This window comes from Zeus faber (genome assembly GCF_960531495.2).
Source record: "Zeus faber genome assembly, chromosome: 2".
NCBI classification, from domain to species: Eukaryota; Metazoa; Chordata; class Actinopteri; order Zeiformes; family Zeidae; genus Zeus; species Zeus faber.
The window spans coordinates 13,804,767-13,829,985 of record NC_137189.1 but is presented as its reverse complement, the minus strand read 5'-3'; the positions used below and the strand labels follow the sequence as shown (position 1 = coordinate 13,829,985).

Here is a 25,219-nt window from a genome sequence, read left to right as displayed (position 1 = left end):
CAATAATCTTAAAAAACAACAACCCTCTGTAATTATATCAAGCTGCTGTGGGGCATGATGGGGTCGCATCGTAAAAAATTGTAATATCACAGACTGAAATGAGGCGAGCTGCGTACAGATCTTATACGACCCTGCATAGAAGTTCTATAGAGATGCAGAAGCCGGAACAAATAAAAATGGGCTTTGGGTCGGGGTATGTGTATGGGAGCCACATCTTGAACACATTATATTACTAGAGTCAAAGGTTTACCGGAGCTCATCCTTAACTTTCAAATGGGTTGTTTTTTTAATGGGGGTCAAGAGACTTCATCGGATCATTTGAGTCAGAATATTTTAACCCTTAATTTAGCAAGTTATTATCAATTTAAATTATTGAAAAATAATCTATGAAGAAAGTGGGTTATGCCAAATTAATTAAGGGACACAAGCTCTGTAAAGAATGTTTCTGGTGGGTTTGGTATTTGGTAAAGTATGCCCCATTGGCCCCTTTCAATTCTACTGTGCTATTTATGCTGTTGATGAAATTTAATTTGATTATTTCAATATTGATCAACTTTTGGATTATCTATGCTTTGTTGGTGTTAACATCCATTTTAATGAAGATTGTCAGGTTGAACTCCACTGAGGATGAGACACTCTGCTCAGAGAGGTCATAGTTGGGCGTGGCCACAAGACGCCCAGGCGGTGAGGTCTCAGTTGGGTTAACTCCTGAAGGGACCTGATGCTACCCAGAGCTACGGGGCGCCTGCCAACACAAACCCTGCTCCGAAAAACAGCCCCCGCCCCCACACGGTCCCCTCCTGCTTCGGCCCGTGGGCTGAGAGTCTGAGCGGGCCGGGGGACGGACGCGCTGGCGCCATGGCGATCCCTAACACAGGCTTATCTCCTCTCTCTCCACGATAGCCCTGTCAAAAGAGCTGCCAAGAGACATAGCCGGGCGGGACGTGGTTAAAACCTGCACCGGCCAATCAGGAAGCTCTCCTTCTTAGGGTCCGTCTCCGCCTTCTGGGGGTCTCTGGGACCGGGGGTTCCACAAATCTAAAGTGTCGCTCATCAAGCGGCACTTATTCAAATGTCGCCCATCTATCGCTTTCCCTTTCCCCCCGTTTCTATCTGCGTTAGGATTGAAGATTGAGGATTGTCTGTGGGGTCTATGGTGTCTAATGGGGTCTATGAGGTCTAATGGGGTCTATGAGGTCTATGGGGTCTTTGAGGTCTATGGGGTCTAATGGGGTCTATGGGGTCTAATGAGGTCTAATGGGGTCTTTGAGGTCTATGGGGTCTAATGGGGTCTAATGGGGTCTAATGGGGGCCACTTGATATGCAGGCTGGTCAGCGGGAAGCCGTTGGGCCGGAGGGAGTGATTTGCTTGGCAGCAGCGCCATCTACCGATAGAATTAGACGACACCGCTAATGAATCCGATTCATGTTTTTTTTATCTGATTTGTTATTTATTCGATTTATGAAGAAGTCAACGCCACGTTAAGTAACGTGGAATAATAATAACAAAAACAATATTCATTTGTATTATTATTATCATTATTATTATTATTATTATTATTAATAATAATAATGGTAAAAATGTAATTTAATTATTAATACAATTTTATAATGAATTTGACTGAGAAAATAGGCTTCGCAAATGTGTATATATATATCTATATATATACACACGTTTGCCTGATGTGCAGGTGTGTAATATTGCCATCAACAATGAGGGGAAAGGGGCGGATTCAAATGGTTTCGAACGACAGGGGCAGCGTCGCGAGTCGAGCCGGTTCAGGCGCAGCTCGACACCCGGCGACAGAAAGCGAATAAAAGCTGAAGCGCCGCCAGGGGGCGTCGTCGGCTCGACTGCCTTGCCGTGGCCTTATCAGAGTGAGGATGCCCACAAGGTACGTTGCCCCCGTTTGCTTGATTTAAACGTTCAAACACATCCCCCCCCCCCCACACCCACACCCACACACACCCACCCACCCACCCACCGGCCTGGTAGCAGCGACCGGGACCGGCGCTCGGCACAAACGGAGAGCGTCGTCTGACGCGAAAGGGGACGGACGCCTCGGCACCGGGCTGCTGCTATTGTCTCCGCGGGCACGGCGCCTAGCATTGCTAGCGCACTTTAGCGTTAGCATCACACGCTAGCATCAGCCGGGGCTGGTTATCGAGACGCCGTGGACCGTGGGGGGGGGGGGAGGAGCTGGAGCTGTGCAGGTAGCGCCGCTGTCGGTCCGGCCGCTCTCGCACCATCCGTAGTCGTTCGGCTTCTCGTGCACCGCCGGAAGAACGGTGTCGGGCGGACAAGTACCGTTCGCGGTCTCCGTTTATTCGTCAAGGAAATGACCCCTTTTCCATCGGTGCGTGTCGTTCGCACAGCGTTCGGGTGTTTACGTCGGGTGGTTGTCCACCCTGTTCCCCTGGCACACGCCGCTGATGTACACAGTAGTTTGTTATGCTTGGGCCACTGATCAGTGGTTTTATATTATTATATTTCCTTTTTTTTTTTTCTTTGCTCTGTGCGATTTCTATGTGTTTTAGCGATTATGTTTAGTTTCCCTTTTGTCTCTGCGGGTTTTTAAATGTAATGTTAAATTGTTTTATTTTAATAGTATTTTTTAATGTTGATTATAATCTTTATTTGTTATAATGACATCCACTATCTTTTATTTGTGTTGTTTTTTTTTTTTTGCTCTGTCAATTTTGTATTTATTAAAGAAAATAATAATTCCATGTCTAATGCTGGACTGAGCTGTTGTTCATTAAAAAAAAAAAAATAATAATAATAATAATTCCATGTCTAATGCTGGACTGAGCTGTTGTTCTCTCCCCTGTCAGTCGCCGGCGGGTCGCCACGCTCATTTCTGGTTTTTTCCATCGACCGATACGCAGGGTGACACTTTCCTCCCTTCACGCTCTACTACCGGTAATCCCTCATTTCCCCCCCTCTCCCAACAGGAGCAGCCAAGGGCTTGAGATCACAGCGTGAGAGAGAGAGAGAGAGAGAGAGAGCGAGAGAGAGCACGAGGGCGAGGGAACACCTTTCTCCTCCTGGACTGGGTGGGGTCGGCCGGCCTGGCTGCATGCTGCTTTAGATCCCAGGCCCGATGGAGAAACGAGAGAGGAAGCCCGGCTACTTTGCCAGGTAAAGTGTGTGTGTGTGGTGTGTGCCTACTGTGTGTATGCATGGTCGGTGCTGAGGTGTCTATGTATTGGTTGTTTGTGTCGACACTTTGTGCAATGCAGTTCGGTTACATGACATGAGAAGAATGGCTAAAGAATGCTCAACGTTTATTTTTTTTGGCCGTGCAAACAATTCAAAGTCGCATTCTACAAAGATTGTGTTTATACTCTCACCAATTCAATGTTTTGTCAAGCAAGACCTTGTTATTGACAAGGATTTATATTTTCCTTAAAGACATTGCAGTCTATGTGCTTAATATTGAAGTTGTCCAATTAATCCTTGATTTAATGCAACGGGAGTCTACATCGATGGTGTTGTACATGCTTGTTCGCTGGGACCGTGTTCGGTGTCAAATTGGATTTTGTCGTAATGGTACAATTCGATAGCAGGGGGTGTGGCGGTGGGGGGGCCTTGTTAGCACTGAACAATGTATGTTACCGTCACACATGCATTAGAATTATTAAGATGGTGTCTGCTATTAAGCTGTTTGGAGTGAAGAAGCAGGAACTACCTGATCAGCTTGCTGCAGTAAGCATTTCAAGTTGCTCTTGAGGCAACGTTTTACACTGTTGCCTCATATCCTCAACACTTTTTTTTTTTTTTTTTTTTTTAATAGAAAAGGATTCTCTGACAACCCTGCAAAAAAACAGCTCTTGCTCTTGGTCCTCCCCTCTGGTTCAGGACAGGGTATTGCAGGTGGCGGCAGCAGGCAGTACAGGGCCAATTTTACTAGAGCTCGATCTGATGCCAGATTTTTCAGGCCGATCCTGGTTTTTGGAGAGTCCTAGCCCACAGATTAGCCATGTTTTGAACGATATTGTGTCAACAAGTGAAAAATTGGCAAATCAATTTGAAAAAGTTATATTTTATTCAAGTTTCTACATTTGTGAACGTTTAACTTATAGGCAAACAAATACATTAAAATAACCACACAAACTTTTTGATAGATTAAAAAAAAATGTAAAAGATGATGATATTAAATACAAAAATGTTTATTTTTATTTTTTCTGATTTCCAGTGAACGCATCATCACTTCAAAAAACAAATTAGTTTTCGGACTTTCCCATGAACGCAGCATCGCTTCCTGTTTGGAAACCCGTGTCATTTTCTAAACGCGAGTGTAAACATTAAAACATGGATGGATTCATCATGCCTAGTTGCACTTCTGCGCTTATTTTGGTAAACAACTTAAAAGTAGTGTAAAACAGACAAGTACAGAATAAATAATCAACAACAAGAAAGCAAACATCGGGAGGCAAGGAAAGCCTTATGACTAAACTGGAAAGTACAATTTGTACACTCTCCACACCTCTGTCGCATGATTCCCCTCTTCCTGACCACAGTGCAAAGGTCATTCTAGAATGACGGGGTTTCAGCCACTGAATTCCATTATTCATTCAATTAGAATTTCCTCTGGGGAAAGGCTGTTTTTAATGGGTTGAAATTGACTGTGGATGGTCTATGTTCGTCAGAATTTATGGTTGTCTATGTGACTGAAACTGCAAAGAGTTATGTATTTAGACCAGGTTAAACACACCCTTTTTACCATTTATACTGCTACCCATGTGATTGTGCTACAAACGACAGTATTTACATTGCAAAGCAGCAATTGCAAGATAAAATGGGAAGAACGTAGAGGTACATGGTTTAAAAAAAAAAAAAAAAAAGTTCGATTTTAATGGAAAAAAAAAAAAAAGTGAAACAGAAGTGATGTCTGTGGATTCCGTGGACCTCCACCCGATGTTGACTGCATGTGTTGACTCAGCTCAATGGAAAAGGCTTTAACTGTCTGCAGCTTTATCGACCCGCCTCGGCCCTTCCATTAGGGTGTGATCGGCTAAATTCATTTTTATCTATTACATTTTTAGTCCTCTTGCCTCAAGCTGTCAGGGCCAAGACAATCGCGATCCCTCAAAGCGGACAGGCAATCTTGACTCATCATTTCTTGTCAGACCTATCTGGGTTTCAGTGTGTCCCATAATCCTGAGAGCTCCTACCCGTCCATCCGCTGCATTTTGGCTTGGTGCAACGCCGCTTCCCCTGGCTCTGCAGACACCGCTGCATAAAGTCCACACTCATCAATGATTAATAGGAGAATAAAAGCACAGTAGAGTGGGAGCATGTTAAAGGAAGAACGTTTGGGTTTTTTTCCTTTGTAATTGCTTCAAAGGGCAGAGATGCACTATTGAAGTGTTATGAGATCATCTAGCAGCGCCAAGGCCTGAGTCAGCAGATTTCTCAACCTACGTATTAATAGACTTTATGTCTTTGATGACTGTTGGCTTATGTATGATTAAATTGGGAATTTCATAATGGAAAGCTATTCCATCATCTAATTTTAAGCTAAAAGTAGGTAGCATCAAGACATCACATTTTAAAACATCAATCTGTATATAAATTATTATAAAGTATAAAGAGCAATAGTATTTGTAAAGGTGTTCAAAATCAGCGAACTCACCCTTTACATTTCAACCTTTACAGAACTGTAGATGTGGCTTATCTGCAGTACTCAGCTTAATTTAATACATTTTATTTATATATATATTTTTTTGTCTGAAATGGTTTGTTTTTAACATATTATGAAACCGTAAGGAAAGGAAACACCACTGTATTGTCATCATGTTACTTGCAGGCATTTCAAAGTTGATTTTAAGCACATGAATCAGAAGGCCGGGAAAATGTCCTAGGCTTGATTTACGGTTCTTACCCGGAAGAAGTACCAACTGTTTTCTGTTTGTGCATTCCGTCAGGCTGAAGAAGCGAAGACAACTCAAGCAGAGCCAGTCGGAGAGAAATGTGAGCGAGCAGAGCCCTTTGAAGTCGTCCATCATTTCCTGTCCAGACTCCCTGCGCGTCGCTGAACCCAAGGACAGGACCGCGGCAGCAGACCTGCACAGAGGCACCGCAGCGCTCCCTGCAGACTCAGGTTCGACCCGCGTCGTAAACCCCCATCAAACAACCCAGTGCTTTTTTCACGATGTGTCTGGAGATTGTGTGTCGTGACGGTCCGGTCTCGAAAAATTGCCATTTCAAGTAGTGATGGAAACAATACAAGATGGAGAGGTCACATGGGAAATTAAATATCAACAACAATGAAGTGTATTAAAATTCTGTATAACTCAAGGTTAGAGAAATAGTGATATAGAATATAACTTGTTTTAATGGATCTTATTTACTGCATTTCTGGACAAGCAAAATTCATACCAAAACGACACGAACAAACGCAACCCAAGCAATACGCTTCACACAAAGACATTATCTATAATTTAAGGGACAGTGGCATAGGTTTCATTTGAACTTTGGAGGGGACCCATTATGCAAGGGGGGTCTGTATTGCTTTCAAATATTTATTCTCCTGTAGATCAGCTTTTCTCATTTAATATTATCCCTGCTGAGTCAACACACATATAGGCATGATTTGCTCTTGTCCTTTTTTGTTTGGGGAAGTAGGCCGCCTCGCCAATGCAGAGATGGCTGTCTAAAGGGTGACCCAAAGAAAGGTGGTTTAAGCGTTAATTTAATTCATTGAGGCATGCTAACATTGTGTAATTCAGGCCTAATTCTGACCTCACTGGTTCTGGTGTGTGAGGGATGAGTGCCAGTGGGACGAGTCGAACAGCATTTCTGTGCATTGGTGTACCTTAGGCTTGGGCAGAGTGACGGACCTCTCGACCTGCACGCATTTTGTGTTCCAACCAGGCAATTCTTGGTCAAAATACGCAGGTACGAGATGCCAGCTGAAATAATACTAATTTGATTACGGAAAACAGTCAATCAATACAAAACATGACCCTACATTTATTCGGTATTTAAACCTCTGATTGGACCAGATGCTACGACCTGTGGTTCTGTAAGCCCTCCCTCTCCTCTCACTCACTCAACATCCACTGATACGCAGCGCAGCGATACTTTATTATCCACCGAGGCGTAACGCTGCATTGCTGAGGTCTAATGGGAAGTGGGGGAGTAATAATCAACTACAAAAATGTGACTGTAATGTTGGCATATAAAATGCTCGATTGGCTGGTTTTCATCTTGATCGGGCATGACTGGTGACCGGCTAATCAGATATATTTTCAGATTCTGTGCCGGTCAAATATACAGCCCGATGCTGTGCTCATGTACTGTAGTGGTAAAAATGCTCCGACACTCAAACCCGATATAACGTAATGTGACGTAGTTACGTAGTTGACTCCCAAAAAGAGAGTGAAAGAATGAAAATGTTGGCTGTTTGGAGGGACTTCAAGGCAAAGGAAGATTAGATAAATAATTTATCGCCTGATAATATTCCAAAATTGTGCAGACTGTATCTATCTCTGTCACTACAGCGGAGCATCTGGTTTTGCTAGTGCACGAGCTCCACCATAATGAAGGTTCGACTCTTTTTTGAGACTCGGCTCTTGACGATTCATTCAATAAAATGAGTCGTTTGATTTGATTCAGTTGTTTAATGCACGGTGAGCGAAGGGAGTGATGAGAGTGAGAAGAGTCGGCCATTTATTATCACTTAGTTTTTTGGTTTTTTTTGGCAATTTATTTTGGAATGGCCATATAATGCAATATAAATCTAATCGAAAGGTATATTTGAAGAGACTTTCATTTGGAAGTTTGAACTGGACATTTCCATGTTGGTTATATGTTGTGTCCTACTGCAACTCAGTGAGAGTTACAGGTTGCATTATACTGAAACTTGGTGACAGTCCCATATTCTGTTTTATTGGAACTCATGGACAGTTTCATGTTCTATTATTGTTCCATAGGGAATAATTATTTGCAATCTCACTTTGTAGTAACTGAAAATTGCAGCGGTGGTCCGTATGTGCAGCTGCCCTATCAAGCCAGCATATGCATTTATCATTTTTGTACAGCAGATATACATAATGAGACCAAATGATGGGGGGAATTTGATTTCTTCCATCGCGGCTGTAGACTCAAAATGATCAGACGGATGTAGACTCAAAATGATTGGACGGCAATGTAAAAGTTATTTAATAGTCAATGGTTTATTATGAACATAATCGGAATCTGACAAAATTGGAATTGGCAAGTCAGAAAAACAAAAAAACAGAAATCTAAGTGGCCGAGAAAATTGCACTCGATCCATCCGATCCAGTTGGTGAACATGTTTGGTAACTTAACAAGATGATGCGTCTCAGGGGGTATATCCTAATGAGATGAATTTGTGTATTTATAGTTAGCTGTAGTAGCTCGCATACAATGTGATGAGCCTCGTTACAAGACGGCTACGGTATGAATAACTGATGGAGTCATTTAGCTGCAGTTTTGAGTTACTGCAGCTAAATGAGCAAACATAACTCAAGACTCCCTGTTACACTATTGTGGTACTCTAAATCTGTCTGTCTGTCTATATATATATTTCCATGTCTGGAATGACAATTAAATCGGCAATTCGCAATTGACAGTAATGACAGACTATTACTACAATTCATCCGGTTGAGGTCAATGGTCCCCGCATGCGCCGGCCGAGGTGGGGAGATCTTTCATTCCAATTCATGGGATCTTTCATCACTTTTATTGTGCCGCTGCGTTTTGTGAGGACCCTCCAGTCTATTTACACGCCAACAGCTGCAGTTGAAAAGAGGTATCAGTGTGGAGTGGAGGTTTTTTTATTTATTATTATTATTTTATTTTTTTTCCCTTTTTATATATTTTTCCCTTCTTTCTTTTTTCTCCAGACAGCACGCCGGTTTCCGACTCCTGTGCCGGCTTTCCTTTGTTTTTATTTTAGATCATTTTATTTTCATTTGTTTTCTACTTGTATGAAATAATTTTGAGACACAACTAAGTTAAGGGACAGTTCCGTCCCGTTACAAAAATAACCCTGGGTGCCCACTGTCCATGCCGCTTCACCCACGTCTCCCCGTTTCTTTCTTTTTTTAGTAAAAACAAAATGTTTTTGTGTAAATGCTTAACTTGTAAATGATAAATCCAGCACTTCTGTAACGGGGGAGACTGCATTTGCCCGATTACACTACGCCCCCCAGCGATCGTCGGGTAATTATTGTTAGATATAATTTAGTCCAAACCACCATAACTGTCTATACTATAGTTAGGGAGAGAACAGGGAAACTGCTTAAAATAGTCACTGTGGCAGTGCGGTGATGTGCCACAGCGTTCATGTGGAAAGAAAAGTTTAGCAGCAGCACACAAACAATCAAACGTAAATAGGAGCCGTCAGAAAACAGGCTGCGACTTGAGGATGTGATGTGACTTGACAAATTTGTTGTGCCTGTCTTATTGGGTTTCACGTCATTCAGATGCAGAGGGAACGCTTCCAGGCAGATACGTTAAGTCCCTGCAAAGTGAATTCAGTGATTTGTGACACTTTATACACGTTAGAAAACCATTCCTGAAAGATGTGAGAAGAGTAACACCATCAAACTGTTTCCGGATTCTTTTTTTAAATTATATATATATTTTTTTTTTGGTGGGCCTAAATCATGACTCAATAAGGTAGAGAGGCCATACTTGGCATTGCTTCTCCCCCTAACACTATATGAGGGGGAGGGGGCGGGAGAGAGGCAGCGAGAAATAGGAGAAGCCAGCTGGGTAAACTCAGTTTGGGTTTTAATTAAATCCACCAAACGACTCCTGACGTCCAAACATGAGCCTCGCCGTAATGTTGCTCTTCTCCATATATTGTCCCCAGATCTAATATCTGGCCTGCACTCAATGTGGAGTGTTTTTCATGCGGTGACATAACAAGCTGCTGCCGAGCACAAAGCCTGACTCCGTTGATGTGTTCAAGTGAGCATCCAGTATTCTCTAAAGACGTGGGGTGGAGGGAGCATGCAGCTGCCCTCAGTTTCCATAGGAGGAACCTCTGGGGTACTGGCAACGCAGATGGTTTGTGTGAGCATGTGCGTGTCTCAGGCCCTGTTCTCACATATACAGCTATTTTTTTTTTTTAAACGTTTTTGTTCTGCATTTGCGCCTCCCGTCCACATAAATGGCCTCAAACCTTTTGGGAAACGCCTTCCAGGGTGGGGATTTTTCAAAACTTGGTTTTCCGTAAATTCGCAAAACTGAAAGCGGGTTAAAAGGAGCCTCTTAAACGCTGACGCCTCAACCTTTGCATTTGCGCATGGCCGACGACCATTGTGTTCGCCGCGTCTCCATTAAAAGTTAAATCTTTCGGAATGGCGACCATAATACCACATAATGGTATTGTCTATGAATATTATGATCGTGCCACTCCAGAAGAAGCTCAAATCGCACGCTGCCAATGTTCTTCTGTGGTGTTTGACATCGAGTTTTATTGCCCCTGTGGACGGAGGTTTTTATTTTTAAACGAAAGGGAAAAAATGCGTTTTCAAAAATATCCATATGCGTGTGGACGAGGCCTCAGACTAGATAAGAGTTGAGGACTTGAGACTTTCAGATTGTCCTCTATTGATTGTTGTTGAAACAGGTAGCCATATGTCGTTATAATCTCTATCATGCTATGAGACTAGATATAGTCCGATTTTGGTTGTCGTGATATCACAATATAGTTAAATGTACAGTATAGAAATAAAAATTTTGGACTTCAACTCTTCTAGCTGTTCTACTCAAAGCCTCCACCTGCTTTGTCATAATATCCACATTACATATTATTGTTTGCCACATATTTCTTGTCTGTAAATATCTTATGAAAACAGTCATCCCCAAATATCAGAATTGAATTATCTATATCCTCGATATTGATATTGTTAAAAAAAAATCATTAGTTAATTTTGTCTTCACCAAACCGCATGTTTTCAATTCTGCTTTTGCTACAAGAATTATTGAGTTGTAGCGTAGATGTTTATCATGGTGCCATGATACCATGCAATGTATTTCTGTCCAGCCCAAGCAGCTCTCTGGAAAATACTTACATCTCATTCTACCTCTCGCTCCCTGTCTCTATGTTCTTTCTCCAGTTGGCAGCTTTGAAAATAGCAGCCAGGCTAAGAGAGAGAAGCGGAGGCCTCCAGGGACGGTTGAGTTCACAGTGAGTAATGCATAGTTCAGTAATGGCTCCCTCCCTGCTCCCGCACTGACTCATCGGGAATCTGCGGACTCATCAAAGCAACAAACAAATTCCAAAACGAGCCGCTCTGCCCTTTGCAGGTCGGCACCAACGATACCCTCAACAGCATCGCACTGAAGTTCAACGTCACCCCGAACAAACTGGTCCAGCTCAACAAGCTGTTCTCACACAGCGTCTACCCCGGCCAGGTAGGAGCTTGGCCAGTACCACTTCCACCGCCTTTTCCTCTCTCACCTCTCTGACCATCCCGTCGGTCGTGTTTGCAGAAACTGTTTGTCCCCGATGTGAGCGTGTCAGAGACGGACTCAAACTCACATTCTTCTGAGAAGGAATCGCAAGTGAGTAATGTCGTGCTGTTTCCTGTGTTTCTATTGTGTTACTTATGTGGTGCATTCCAGCCACTGACAGGATGTTGGCCACATGGTTAATCCATTCACAAATGTAATTCTGGTGGATGGTAGGGGTTCAAAGCTGTTGAGTATTTTCCTTTTAAAAAGAAAAAAGTAGCGTACTACATTGGTCCTATTCTCACTTTTGGTTTAAATGCTGATTTAAGGTTTCTTTCATCTGCTGAATTTTACTTTTTTTCCTTTCTTAAGATATCTATAAATAAATAAAACACCATTAACAATGTGGTACAATAAAGGCATTGCAATGATCAGTCTTCTAAAGTGGGCTTTTAAAATATCTCCAGGACGGCGTTTCAAACAGCAAGTCGACAAAACCCATCCGACATGAGGTGTCTCCCAACTCGGAGGATGAAAGTCCAGCGACGGTTAAGTTCATCAAGATGAGCTGCAAGTACTTCACCGACGGCATGGTGAGAAATCTAGTCTGGAATTTTGAAATCGAAAGTTAATTAATAGTTAATGTCTTGTGTGCTAGCTTTCAAACTTGTTGTATAGATCTCTGTTGATAACCAGTTCAGGCATCTGACACTTAAAAAAAAAAAAAACAACTTTGATTCATGTTTTACTTCATCGCTCCGTGTGTCCGGCCGTGTTCCTCCCTCTGGCAGGGCGTGGTCGGGGGCGTGATGATCGTGACGCCCAACAACATCATGTTCGACCCCCACAAGTCCGACCCTCTGGTGATCGAGCACGGCTGCGAGGAGTACGGCCTCATCTGCCCCATGGAGGAGGTGGTGTCCGTGGCGCTGTATGACGACGTGTCTCGCATGAAGCTGAAGGACGCCCTGCCATCGTAAGGACCCTTCCCACCGCCTCCCACCACGCCTGTCTCTCTGGTCTCCTCATCGGGGTTTCAGCCAGGGACGGCCATTTTCCAAAGAATAATGACACTGGTTAATGGACTCGTTGGTCAGTTATAACAACCAAATTCTGTATCTATATTATGAACTGAAAGTATTAATAATCATGATGATGATTAATAATAATAAACTTAGACACCTTTCAAAACGGTTTCAAAGTGCTATAAATTAACAATTAAAATGGAATAGACGCAAGGAGTAAACATGCTCCTTGAGTTGTTTAAAATAAATAAACGTTAATTTCCTGCTTTATGTAATTATTTATTTAATTATAACAAACATTATAATTAGAACAAAAAAACAATATATCAAAATGTAAGTATAAAAAATGACAAAAATTTATAAAATGTAAGGACGCCAACATGCTTTCTGGTTAAATATGTTCAACTTTTAGTTTTTAATTCTTCTGTGTCTATGTTGAGACAAAATGACATTAGAATGTTGTGATTAGATTGCAGCTCTAATCCCCACATCATTGTTTTGAGTTTGAATTCATAACATAATGTGTTGGTTGAGCAGCAGTGATAGTTTGAATAGAACAATGATGATGCATGTCCATGGTTTTGTCTTTTTGGTTCAGTTTAACTTCTCCTGCTTGTTTTCTCAATTTCTCTTGTCGTTGCTGGTTGGTGTTTCTAAGCTGTTTCCTTCTTGGATCTAGTCCACTGCTCTGGTGCTTTTAACATCTCCTTCTCTTCATGGAGCTCTATTAATTAACCATCTTAATTTTGATGCTTGGACTTGTTATATCTTTCCTTGCAAATTTTTATTTAGAATCTTTAGTTTTCCATTTCCCCAAGCTGTTGTTTTTTTGCGTCCATTATTCTCGCCAATTTATGTTTGTTTGCCATTTCACCTCGCACCTGTTTTGTTTAGGTCTAATTTTTTTCAGTTGCATCTTTATTGTTTACATTCAATATTTCTTTTCACCCCGCCCCCACCACCCTCCCATCTTCATTTTCGGCTGGTTCTGTGTGGTTCCCCTGTGGCCCCACAGAGACCTACCCCAGGATCTATGTCCTGTCTACAGGCCCGGCGAGTGGGAGCAGCTGCCTTCCGAGCGCGACCTTAACCCTTTCAGCCGCTACGAGGCCCTAGACGCCAAGCGGCCCATCGTGCTGGACGACATCAACTCCACCCTCTCAGAAACCAGTAAGATGGACTCCTTTTTAGATGTACTACTCTCTATACCATCGTTACCCCAACCTTTTGAAGCATAGGTTTTCTATTTTTCAACCCAGGCCCACCATTTATAACTGTTCATAGCACAACCCCGCTGAACACTTTACTATTGAGAAACATACCAGTCTGCTGTAACCTCTCACTGTACTTAAAAAAGTCAAATGGGTCAAAAGTTAAAGCCTTTATTATTTTTTAATAAAAATGTATATTATTATTAATATTATTAATTATTATTTATATAATTTATATATATTTTTTAACTTTCCATAGTACATCAACACATAATGTTGGCCACAGTAGATTGCCAGTAAGAAGCAATGCAACCTTCCGGTTTCTAGTCTCTTATGTTGGCAAGGGTACAGCCGTAATAGCTGATTTTCTGAAGTGCAAAAGACTAAAGCCGGAGTTAAACGTAAAAAGACGTGAGAACAAAAGATGTAAGAACCACCCAAGAACATGTCCCAGAACACTGTCAGCAGAAAACTCGATCAGAACTCAATAAGAACTTGGCTGTGAAAGAGGCACGGACATGACAGTGAGAGGAGGTGGCAGTGGTTTTGCTTTACATAGATGAAAAGAAAAAATATTGAAATCAACCTCAAACAAGGCCATCTATTGACAGTATCCTTATTTCCTCAAATAGTGACCGGGGCTTTTATTGACCTTAATTTCCATCTGTGTGCCATGCTCGTCAAAATAAATACATATATTTGCATTCTTTTTTTTGTTTGGGGACTTGGGAAGGGCCAGGACACCCAGTGGACCAGATATCGCTCTCTCTCCATTACGCAATCCGCTGTCCTGATCCAAGGCGCAACGTACCTTAGTTGGGTTTAAAATGTTCATATCATACAAGTAGAAACCATCAAAAACAATAGATCCAAAATAAAAACACTGGAAAACTTCAAGTTTGTTTAAATAAATGACATGCACTCACATGTTGGAAAAATGGGCAAAGGTACAAGGCAATATGGTAGGTTTTAATCTCTGAGATGACAGCAGAAAGTGAGACAGCAGGATCCCTGAATCCCCCTCTAGTCTGTTGGGTGTGGACCGCCTCGCTTACCACAAGGAGCAAACTCATTCATCCTTCCCCCCCATTCAGTCCTGTCTGCTTTCTGCGCTGCCCAATTTCAGCCAGTTCGGTGGTTGCTGTAAAAAACAGAAGTTCAGAATCATATTTGTTCATGGCGTAACATTTGCAGATTAGAATTCTGACTCTGCGGATTTGGCACAGGAACGGGTGAACTAGTAAACAGAGAAAGTCATTGACCAAAGTCTAGAGGTCTTTACAAGTGCAGTGGACAGAATGGTCAGCTGGTGGAAGAACCAGAGTGAGAGCTGCAGTCCACAGTTTTCTTAAGAATAGTGTATTTTATTTTTTAGTTTTGATGTGTGTCCTTATTTTTTTACTCACTTAGTCGTGATGTTGTTGATCAATAAATATGATTTTAATATGAAGCCACCCTTCATAGGATTTAAACTAGATTCTCATGTATTGGTCCTCTATTTACAGTGGAAGTCAAGCAGAGAAAACTTAATTGTGCTCCGACATAGGGATGGGCCAAATTGCCTAAAATCAATTGAATTATATTGTTTTGGGTGGTCGTTATATTTATATTTATATATATATATATATATATATATATATATATATATATATATATATATATATATATATATATAAAATCTGCTTAAAAAGGAGTGTCGGATATTGCCTTACCTATAAGGGTATTTATTAGTCAGCTGTGTGCAAATATCACATTGAATTAGCAACATTCTAATGAATATAATTAAATAATGTATTTCCGTTCACTGCTGTTTTTTCTACCCATACGGATGATGATTATTTAATGACTAACTATGACGTCTGCGTTGTGGCTTTTCTCTTTCCACTGATGCCAGAGCCTCTTGTGTCAGAGTGCATTCTACCTACTCATGCATGTTTGATCTTGAGGTGGTCGAGGAAGTTACTACCTCTGGCAACAACTATCGCCTGGCGGATCTCGCAGATAAATTCTTCTCTGCTCAAAGGTCCAACATGTTAAAACTGAAGCCAATGTCCAGACTATGGATGAATCACTCTCACTAGCGTTGCCTGTTGGCGTTTCTTCACTCCTTAGTTTGGAACTATTTCAGGTCGTCGGCTGCAACGGGCAACCATACCAGTGCAGACGAATATTGTGTGGTTCTACTTTCCACTAAGGTACTGAACGGATACAAGTTTTACTGCTGGTTATGGCCGGCACCAATACATATCCAGTTCATGTACTAGTTATTGTGTGTGTGTGTGTGTGTGTGTGTGTGTGTGTGTGTGTGTGTGTGTGTGTGTGTGTTTTATTTTTATTTTTATTTTTTTAATTTTCGTTACAATGGACAAAAATTCCAGTTAAAAACCGCCCAATTATCAATAACTACTCAACTACTTATTCTGCTCATGAGAAACTTATTAACAATGACTGTTTCACGTTATTCATCAGTTCATTGACGTTCCATTGCTTTTTAATGTTCCAAACCCCAGGCAGCGCAGTGTGCGAGCAGGCAGACCAGTCCCCGTTAGACGAGGGCTTCACAGACCTGGAGCCCACCATGACCGGCAGCATCGACGGACCCGAGGATCTGTCATTCAGACCGCCGAGCACCGTTAGCGGGGACCGATCAGATCCCGTAGAATCTAGCGACCCCGCGATGGGAGACCCCGAGGACACGTCCCGCACCTCCCCGGCACCGATGCTCGGCCACTCGAAGGGAAAGCTGGACGAGGAAGAGGACGAGGGCGTGGCTCAGAACAGCTCCGTGGAGGACGGCGAGTCGCTGCAGTCCTCCTCCGAGACAAAGAGGCGGAGCGATGAGCCCGATGACCCAACGAGCCTGGAAGCAACTGAGACCAAAGCTACGCAATTTAAAGGGACCAAGGAGTTTGTGGCTGGTGTAGGTGGAGTAGGAGCGGACCAAAGCAGGAAGGACGTGGCAGAGTTGGACGGGAGCCAAGCAGAAACTCTGCAGAACGAGCACGCGGAAGCAGACGGGATGAGCGAGGAGGAGAAACGGAAGAAGACCTATGAGGCGGAGGTGAAATCCTGGTTGATGGAGAGGATGCAAGCACCCATCGAGGGTAAGAAGTCATATGAAGGGATGGGGGATGACGACAAAATCAATGCATTTTTGAGCAATATCTCAATATCGGTTATTTGACCATATTTTGGGGATGACTATTGCTGTGTTCATGAGATATTTACACACGAGTCACAATCACTAATGTGTGAGTATTGAGGCAATGATTAGAACAGCGAGAACAGTCTTATGAAGACCACTGCAACCTCAAAGAAACAATTTCATTAGATCAGAATATTACAATAACCAAAAATTCAAGATGATGTCTAGTCTCATATCACAATATTGATATTGTTTTGACATATCACCCAGTCCTGAGCCTCAACTTATTTCTCTCTCCCCGGCTGTGAACAGACATGCTGTTGTCGTCAGAGGAGAAGAGTAAGAGCCCTCCCATGTTCCTGTGCTTCAAACTGGGGAAGCCAATGAGGAAGTCCTTTGCCGTCGGGATGAACTGCAGCCCCGCCCACACATATGGCGGCCGTGGAAAGCAGCCAGAGTATTGGTTCGCCGTGCCGCAAGAAAGGTGAAAGAATAAATCACAAAACAAAAGAATGTGAGAATTGGAGCCGATTGCCAGAATCGCCTGGTTGCCATTATTTGAGGTTATCGCAGTCATTTTGTTATCTTTAATAATTTGATTAAACCAACCTTTTCGCAAATTTTGCATTAAATAAAATGCAAATTCGGTTTGTTTCCATCAGTTGGATTGAGGAATTATGTTCCAATATTCAATGCAAATGAATGGCTTTTCGTCATAAGGTGGGTGTGTTCTATTATATAATATGAATAGTGACAAAATGGGGGGGGGGGGGAAACGGAGTGAAATTGTTAATTGCAATTGTTTGTATGACAATTAATCTGCAACTAAAATTTTGTGACCATGTTAGTACAACAACCAATAGACTGAAATCCTACAAACATGGTGGATAATGATCTCTTATAATAGAAAAACTTGAAGGAAGGGCCCTGAAGGCAAACTCCTCACAGATCAGTTGTTTGTTGTCTTCTCCAGGGTGGACCACCTGTATGGGTTCTTCGTCCAGTGGACCCCCGACGTGTATGGGAAGGAGGCGCGGGAGCAGGGCTTTGTGGTCGTGGAGAAGGAAGAGCTAGACATGATCGATAACTTCTTCAGCGACCCCGCGTCCTGCAGCTGGGAGGTAAAAAACAGACCTGAAATCTACTCCAGGCTTCTGAGTCTTAATTTTAACTACTTTACTTCCTGTAGAAGGGTGAGGGTGCTCATTTTGTCTCAGAATATTAGTAATATTTAATCCTGATGGACCTTTAGTACAAGACAGAGGTTTGCATCTTGTGTGTTCAGGGATGAAAAAGAGTGTTTTGCTGCTTACTGATCCCAGATCATCACCATCGACGAAGCCAAGCGCAGGCAGAGTTTTGGCAGCTACGAGGCGGACCTGTCCGTGGACGCCCTGCCCATGCTGAGCGACGCCAGCGCTCTGCTGCAGGACACGCACATGGAGAAGGTAAATCAACCCAGGTGCTCCGGCAGACGAACATGAAAGACATTTTTCGGCTGTGAGAACAAGCTGTGGCGCATCTGAGTAAATTGGCTGAAATTGTTATGTCGTAAAATAGAAGACGGCGTGCATTCCTGGCATTGAAAAGCCTATTTAGTTTGTTTGGGAGCACTTTGACTTAGATTTAGATTACCTTTGTTAAAGCAGCAGGATTTGTCCGTGTAATGTTTTCCTACTTGTCTTTCTCCTTCTCGTTAATTTAATCACGTCTTCCTGTTTTTTATTTATTTGTTTGTTCCTTGAAATGTTCCTGAATAATAAATAGTTATGTGCGTGTCAGACCACGTACATGGAACTCTTTCGAGTCCCTGCTGAGGTGTTGGGGTACCATACCATTGATCATCAGCAGCACTGGGCAGCAGCTCTAGTTATACTTTTAAAAATTTTAACCCATTGATCCGAATTGATCTAAGTTGGTCTTTTATCACTTTATCACAGCTCCGTTAGTGTTATGAGACGTCGCTGCCTGCTTTCCTTGGATTACACTTTGTTTACTGTTCCGGCCGCTATCTTAGCCAGGCTTGTTTTTAGCCTGGTAGCTAAGCTAAACTGAGCTAACTACTCAAACTACGTGTCAACTATGTCCAATGAGGACTATGTGCTTCTGCTGAAAGTAAACAGGAAGATCACTGCCCTTAAGGAAGACACTTGAACACTGCTGCCTCAGCACCTCATCCAACCCTCTCCAACCGCCATTACCCTGTCTGACGACATTCCGGTCCATCCAGCTGATGCTCCTGCGGTTCCGACTTGTCCTGATCTGGACCCCTCCACCGTGGTCAGACGCTCTGGAGTTCTTCCTTTCCCCGGAGCCGAGAGGGAAAGAGGTCCTGGATGAGCAGGAGTTCCCTCCTCTGGGTGTAGGGTCGCGGCCCTCATTGAGTGCACTGGGGCCACCTCTGGTGGCCGCTACTTCTGCGGCCAGAGAGGTGAATGCCATCGCACTCTTTCCAGCCACTGCCGTACCAAGCCAGGCTGAAGACCCCTGGCCCCAGCTAGGAGCGAGATCCAAGCCACACCAGACAGAGCCTTGGACTGCGTCTCGCGGGAGGGGCGCTATGGCTGGCGACTATCCCATCCCTCTCCACCTTGGGTCCTCCAGACAGACAATAGGTCTGTCTGTCACCTTGGACAAAGTGGATAACACCTCCCTGGCCAGTTGCCTCCATCCTCCGTTGCGTCACTAACTGCTCCACGATCCGCTGCACGAGGCACCTACCCGGATCGGACGGCTTGTGTTAAACCGTGATTACAGATTTAGTCTGCCCCCCCCCCCCCCCCCCCCCCCGGGGTAGGATTGCTAGCGAACAGCCTTGGCACCCGCCTCCATCTGTTTCCCCATCAACACTTGTTATGGGCTCTTCAGTGGTTCAACATCTAAATCTCTTGACGTCGACTCTGCCTCTAATGAACTCTTTGGGGTGTGTGTGTGTGTGTGTGTGTGTGTGTGTGTGTGTGTGTGTGTGTGTGTGTGTGTGTGTGTGTGTGTGTGTGTGTGTGTGTGTGTGTGTGTGTGTGTGTGTGTGTGTGTGTGTGTCCGCCCGCCCCACACCCTCTTCTGATAATAGCGAAAATGCTTCTTAGACAAATATCTTAATCTTATTGCAAGTAAGAAACGGGTTATATAGCCTAAATAAATGTTCTTAATTTGTCCAATACCGTTAACATTAAGCAGGAACATTGGCGCTTATCAATACTACGGTCTTCAGTAATTTATCCCTGGAATCCATTTTGGGTACAGCCCTTATCCTTACCCCTCCTCCTGCTTCGAGGTTAGGGGTAAAGAGGTATTGTAGCCGCCTAAACATTGCCTATGCTGATAACTTTCCTGCATTTTGGGCTTGCTGAGACCTTTTTGCAAAGGATGGCAATCACTTAAGCAGATCAAGTACAAAACTTATATATTTTAACCTGGACCTCGCACTGTGTACTACCACTAGTTGATATAATGTTGGTCTGGTGCCTCATGACTTCCCCTCCCTAGAAATAGCATTCCCATTGTTTTTACGCCCAGACCATATATTACCCCGTTCGCTGTCTATTGCCTTTCTCCATCCATCACCCTACTGCCTTGAATAAAAATAATCTGATTCACATTAAATGTGAACCCAGATGCCCTACCTCATTCGTAAATTTTGCATTGTTTAATGTCAGGTGACCTGGCTGCCGCTTTTACGAATAATTAGTAAGGTAATAATAATTATATAATATAAATTATATAAAAATATATAATAATAATAATAATAATAAAGGTAGTCTCATTTACACTGATGTTTGTAGTAGTTTTGAGGTGCTGAAAGTGACAACCCTGTCTGCTGCATTCTAATTTACCGCCCTCCTAATCAAAATGACCTGCTTCTTTCTGAATTCTCTGACCTAGTATCCACGATTCTGAATTATGACAGAGTTTAAGCCATAAGGACACTGAACTTCGTTCACCTAGGACTCACCTCATAAATACTGTCCACCTCATTGCTGAAATACTTTGCTTACATTTATAGTCTTTGATATTTATCATTAAGGGTCCAGCCCACAAATATATCACAAACATCTTGTGGTTGAAGTTTCATCCAAACCGATCCATATACGAAGCAGATATTAGTAAAAAACCCGACAACTTTGACCCCAAGTAACTGAATGACATGCCATTCGTAAACAAAATGAACAAGATAAGATTTCGAGTAAGGCGCTCCCCCTGTCATCTTATTTATATGTATATCTGTGTATATGTAGGTTTTGTGTGTGCATTCACATTTGTTCATTCATATATATTATGTGAAGTACTTTGTCACTCCATGTTTTTAAAAAGTGCTTTATAAATAAAGTTTTACTTACTTACTATACTTAAGTTCTTACAGTGGAAAGACATTATAATAAAAATGATTATAAACATTAGAAGAGGCGCGCACGCAGCCCTTAACGTCTTGATGGGTCTTCCTCCCCCCAGCTGGCCTGCCGCCTGCCGGCCCGGGTGCAGGCCTACCCCTGGAGCCTGGTCTATAGCACCCTGAAGCACGGCACCAGCCTCAAGACGCTGTACAGGAACCTGGTGGAGGTGGACAGCCCCGTGCTGCTCGTCATCAAGGACATGGATGAACAGGTAGAACTAATACTTATTTGAGACTAATTTGCCCTTAAACCATACAACCCTGAAATAGGGCTCTAAAATAACTCTTAATAATACTCTTAATAAGTCTTATTGTGTGTTTTTTGAAGCGATATTACATCACTCCTGTATTAGGAAGATGGGTCTTCTCTGTGCTTCTGAACTATCGACATTGCTGATGGTTCTACCGTCTTCAAAAGGCCGAAAGCACACAACCCTGCTGCTCTCAATGGTCTTATCATTTGAGATACGCATGTTGCATAATCATCCATTTGGTTTTAAACTTTGCAAGGAGCTGAATTGGGATGATACTTAAGGACATAGACCCAGAACAATCGATCGCTAACAATTAAGGGTGTCAGCGTGACTACTCAGCAATTGAATAAACTCCTGGATAATCAGAAAAGCAGTTTTGGTGGACTGCCACATCTGTGTCTTATCTTCCAAATTTGTATTTTTATTTGATGAGAGGAGCGCTTCCCTTCTGCTGTTGCATCTATATTTGTAATTGGTCATTTAAATCACATAAAGATCAGTTCATGTGTTGTGGTCCCTTATTAACTGAGATCAAATTTCCTTCTTTCCCTCAGGTGTTTGGGGCCTTCTCCACCCATCCGTTCAGAGTGAGTGAACACTACTACGGCACGGGAGAAACCTTCCTCTACAGCTTCTGTCCTGAGATTAAGGTTCGGGCAGAGTTCTGTTCTTATACCCCTTTTATACGTAGTGTTTTATATTAATGCTGATGCAGCGATCAAGGGAAATGACCTGTTTTAAACAAGGTGTGTTTTAAAGATTTGCTAACTCTGTGTTCAGGTTTACCGCTGGATGGGGGAGAACTCCTACTTTGTAAAAGGCAATACCGACTCTCTGCAGTTTGGAGGAGGAGGGTAAAGACGTTTCTAGAGCTGACAATTCACTTCTCATTTTGACTTCACTCTTAAGGCGGTAAACAAAACAACATGATAGCTTTTTACACACAATGCAACACGTATCTAGCAGAAGACTAATGGTAAAAAGTTCAAAAAAAAAAAGTTATATTTACATTTCATTTTTTTTGGGGTGATTTCTGAGATTGTGGTAAGCAAAGTTAGTTTTACAGAATATTGTTCTATGTCATGATGTCTGCATATGGATTCAAAATTGTATGTAAAATAATCCAAGTAGGGTCCATCACATTGAACGACTTGCAGATTCAAAGTACATTTAAATACAAATCTGTTTTTGAAATGAAACTAAAATACAAATATTGATATTTTAGACCAATTGTAAGAAATTTAAGGTCATAGCTTTTTAGCATTGTTAATTTAGTCTTTAAAATGCACATTTTTACTATTTAATATCTTCATTTCCTGACCATATGATACCACAGAAAGACAACTTTATTTATCACCCAACGCTATTCGGAAGCAACTTGCTGCATACCCAAGAGCTTAAGTATCTCTGTCCAACCGCACCTTTTGCTTTTTCTTTCCCGTTCTTCCCACTCCTCCAGCGGGCAGCTGGGGCTGTGGCTGGACGCAGAGCTCTACCGCGGCACCACCACCAGCTGCGCCACCTTCAACAACCAGCCGCTCTCCACCCGGCACGACTTCAACATCCACAGCCTGGAAGTCTGGACCTTCGAGTAGCTCCGCTGACCTCCCTCACTGTCCTCCTCACCTCCCCATGAAAAATGTCTACTCTCTATCTAGTCTATATCCTGGGAACCCGAGCTCCCCAAACCACCACCGCACTTCCTGCGACACGAAATGAGAAAGGCCGTATAGGTTGACCAATGATGTGGTTGGAACAGAGCGAAAAGATGATCCGCTGAGGTGGCACCAAACCGATGTGTTGGTGCTGCTGTTTGGAGGACCTGGATGTCCACTGGTTTGTTAATGGTGTAAGACATGCACACATTTGCACACAGAGGTGGGTCAGCCAGTTCGTCATCCTTTGAGATCTGTTTCGTCTCATCTCATCGGCGCCCAGGATGCCTAGAGTTAACCCAGCATGCACTTTGCCTTAGCATCTACGTCCGAGGAAAGGAAAGACGCGTGTTGGGAGACGGGACGGCTTTGCAGCTCGCAGGCTGTTGGGGCCAAAGAAAATAGCAAATAGCTGGCTGACGTTACTGTTGCAGTAATCCAAAAAAAGCTTGCTGTGAAGTGTCTATTTAAGTAAAACAAAGAACAAAAAAAACAGACCAATGTTCCAAAAAGGGAATTGGTGCAAAAGCCATTGATTTCGTTTGTATCAATCTAAATATACAGGTGTTTACTGATGACAAAATGGAAGAGGTCTGGTATGTTTTGTTCAGACACAATAAACTTGAGGTAGAAAAAGGGAAACTGGGGGAGGAATGGAGAATGAAATACTCCAGATTTTAAGTCAATTTCATTTAAGCAAAATTTGTTTTTAATTTAAATATTATTCTCCCAGATGACCCCATGCGACTAGTAACAAATCGAGTGATTGTTTACGGCAAGAGGTGGTTTAATTCCTCCTGGAGGTCGTTCTCTTATTTCTTGACTGAGTTTGAAGGAGAACGTTACCGTGCATTTCCTCGTTACTCTGTATCATCTTTCATTCCAACAACCTTCACGATCCAAAAACAAGTGAAGTTTCAAGAGGGAAAATTCTCAATGACCAATGATTTTTTTTTTTTTTTTTTTTCCTCTTTCTGTAAGTTTGTCTTATTTTTGTATAAAATTTTAGAATTTTATTTTTTACATTGCATTTGCTTTTACAAAGATTGTTCTAGGTGTGTAAATGGTTTTACTTTTTTATATGGATATGTTTTGCTGATTAATTTAAACAGTAAAAGGGTTTAATTTTTCCCAATAAGCACTATATAAGTGGCCGAAGCAACTTGTCAGTATCGAATTTTCGTTCACCCTGAGGGGTTTATTTTTTTTATTTTTTTTTTTTTTTTATCTTATCAATGTGTGGTCATCATTATCGGAGTGTGGTAAACAGTATTAGTTTTACATGAGGCCACGTTGCACTGCAGGATGTATAAACATCTTTTATTCTACTATCCCATTCTGGCCCCATGTAATGTCAAAGCATTTCTTAAATTTCATTGAATGTCGTGGGATCACCACCACTTTAGGGAAGTTGTCTGTCCAACCTCAAGCTAGTCTCTGGCTGGATCTAATAGATTGAAATAGGGATATTCTGTTGGTTTCCATCGCACTCGGATGTTGATGAAACTAAAGTTCCTCTGTTCTACTACTACTAACACCAGAGAAATGTATGGTTGTAGCCTGTCTAGTTCATCCAGCCCATACATGACTCTAGTAGTGCATGAACGTGCAATATTTAAACATTTTGGGCACTGTTGCTGTTGTGTAAACCATACTACTCACCGATACGAGGTTGCCTCCCGCTTCAAGTGAACAATCCTTTTTTATCTGTTTTGAGTGTTGTTTGTGACTGTGAATGCTCCATAAGTATTATTTCCTGTGAATCTAAAACTGCCCGATTCTGTGGTATCATCAAGGATCTATTTATTGTCAATATTGCTGACACTACTCAAGCCTAAATAAATGTTAAATATATACATACTCAAAAATGACCTGTGGTGTTTTCATGGCCTTTCTGGGCAGAATGTGAATTTTAAATTCACATACAAAGTTGATGTGAAGTGTTGAAAGTTATTGAGAGCTTAATTATAAATAAAGGTGTTAATTGGTCCCGTTTAATTAAGAGCGTCGGGCTATAACGCCTTAAACATTAGCTGCATGTCCCAGTGTTGCCACAAGGGGTCGGTATTGCTACACAATAAGGCTTCTCGTCGAAAGTG

At 42.4% G+C, this 25,219-nt stretch overlaps 1 protein-coding gene across 1 annotated transcript; it reads left to right on the top strand.

The window, feature by feature from the left end:
• Positions 1 to 1,869: 1,869 nt before the first annotated feature.
• Positions 1,870 to 24,949, top strand: ncoa7b (nuclear receptor coactivator 7b). The gene is made up of 17 exons (XM_080022908.1): positions 1,870 to 1,895; positions 2,956 to 3,142; positions 5,932 to 6,107; positions 11,104 to 11,174; positions 11,294 to 11,401; positions 11,480 to 11,551; positions 11,908 to 12,033; positions 12,232 to 12,416; positions 13,481 to 13,635; positions 16,187 to 16,780; positions 17,134 to 17,305; positions 17,795 to 17,942; positions 18,144 to 18,269; positions 21,271 to 21,423; positions 22,020 to 22,115; positions 22,246 to 22,319; positions 22,925 to 24,949. Exons 2-17 carry the CDS (start codon positions 3,105 to 3,107, stop codon positions 23,058 to 23,060), a joined length of 2,430 nt encoding a protein of 809 aa, XP_079879034.1. The 5' UTR covers positions 1,870 to 1,895; positions 2,956 to 3,104; the 3' UTR covers positions 23,061 to 24,949.
• Positions 24,950 to 25,219: the final 270 nt, after the last annotated feature.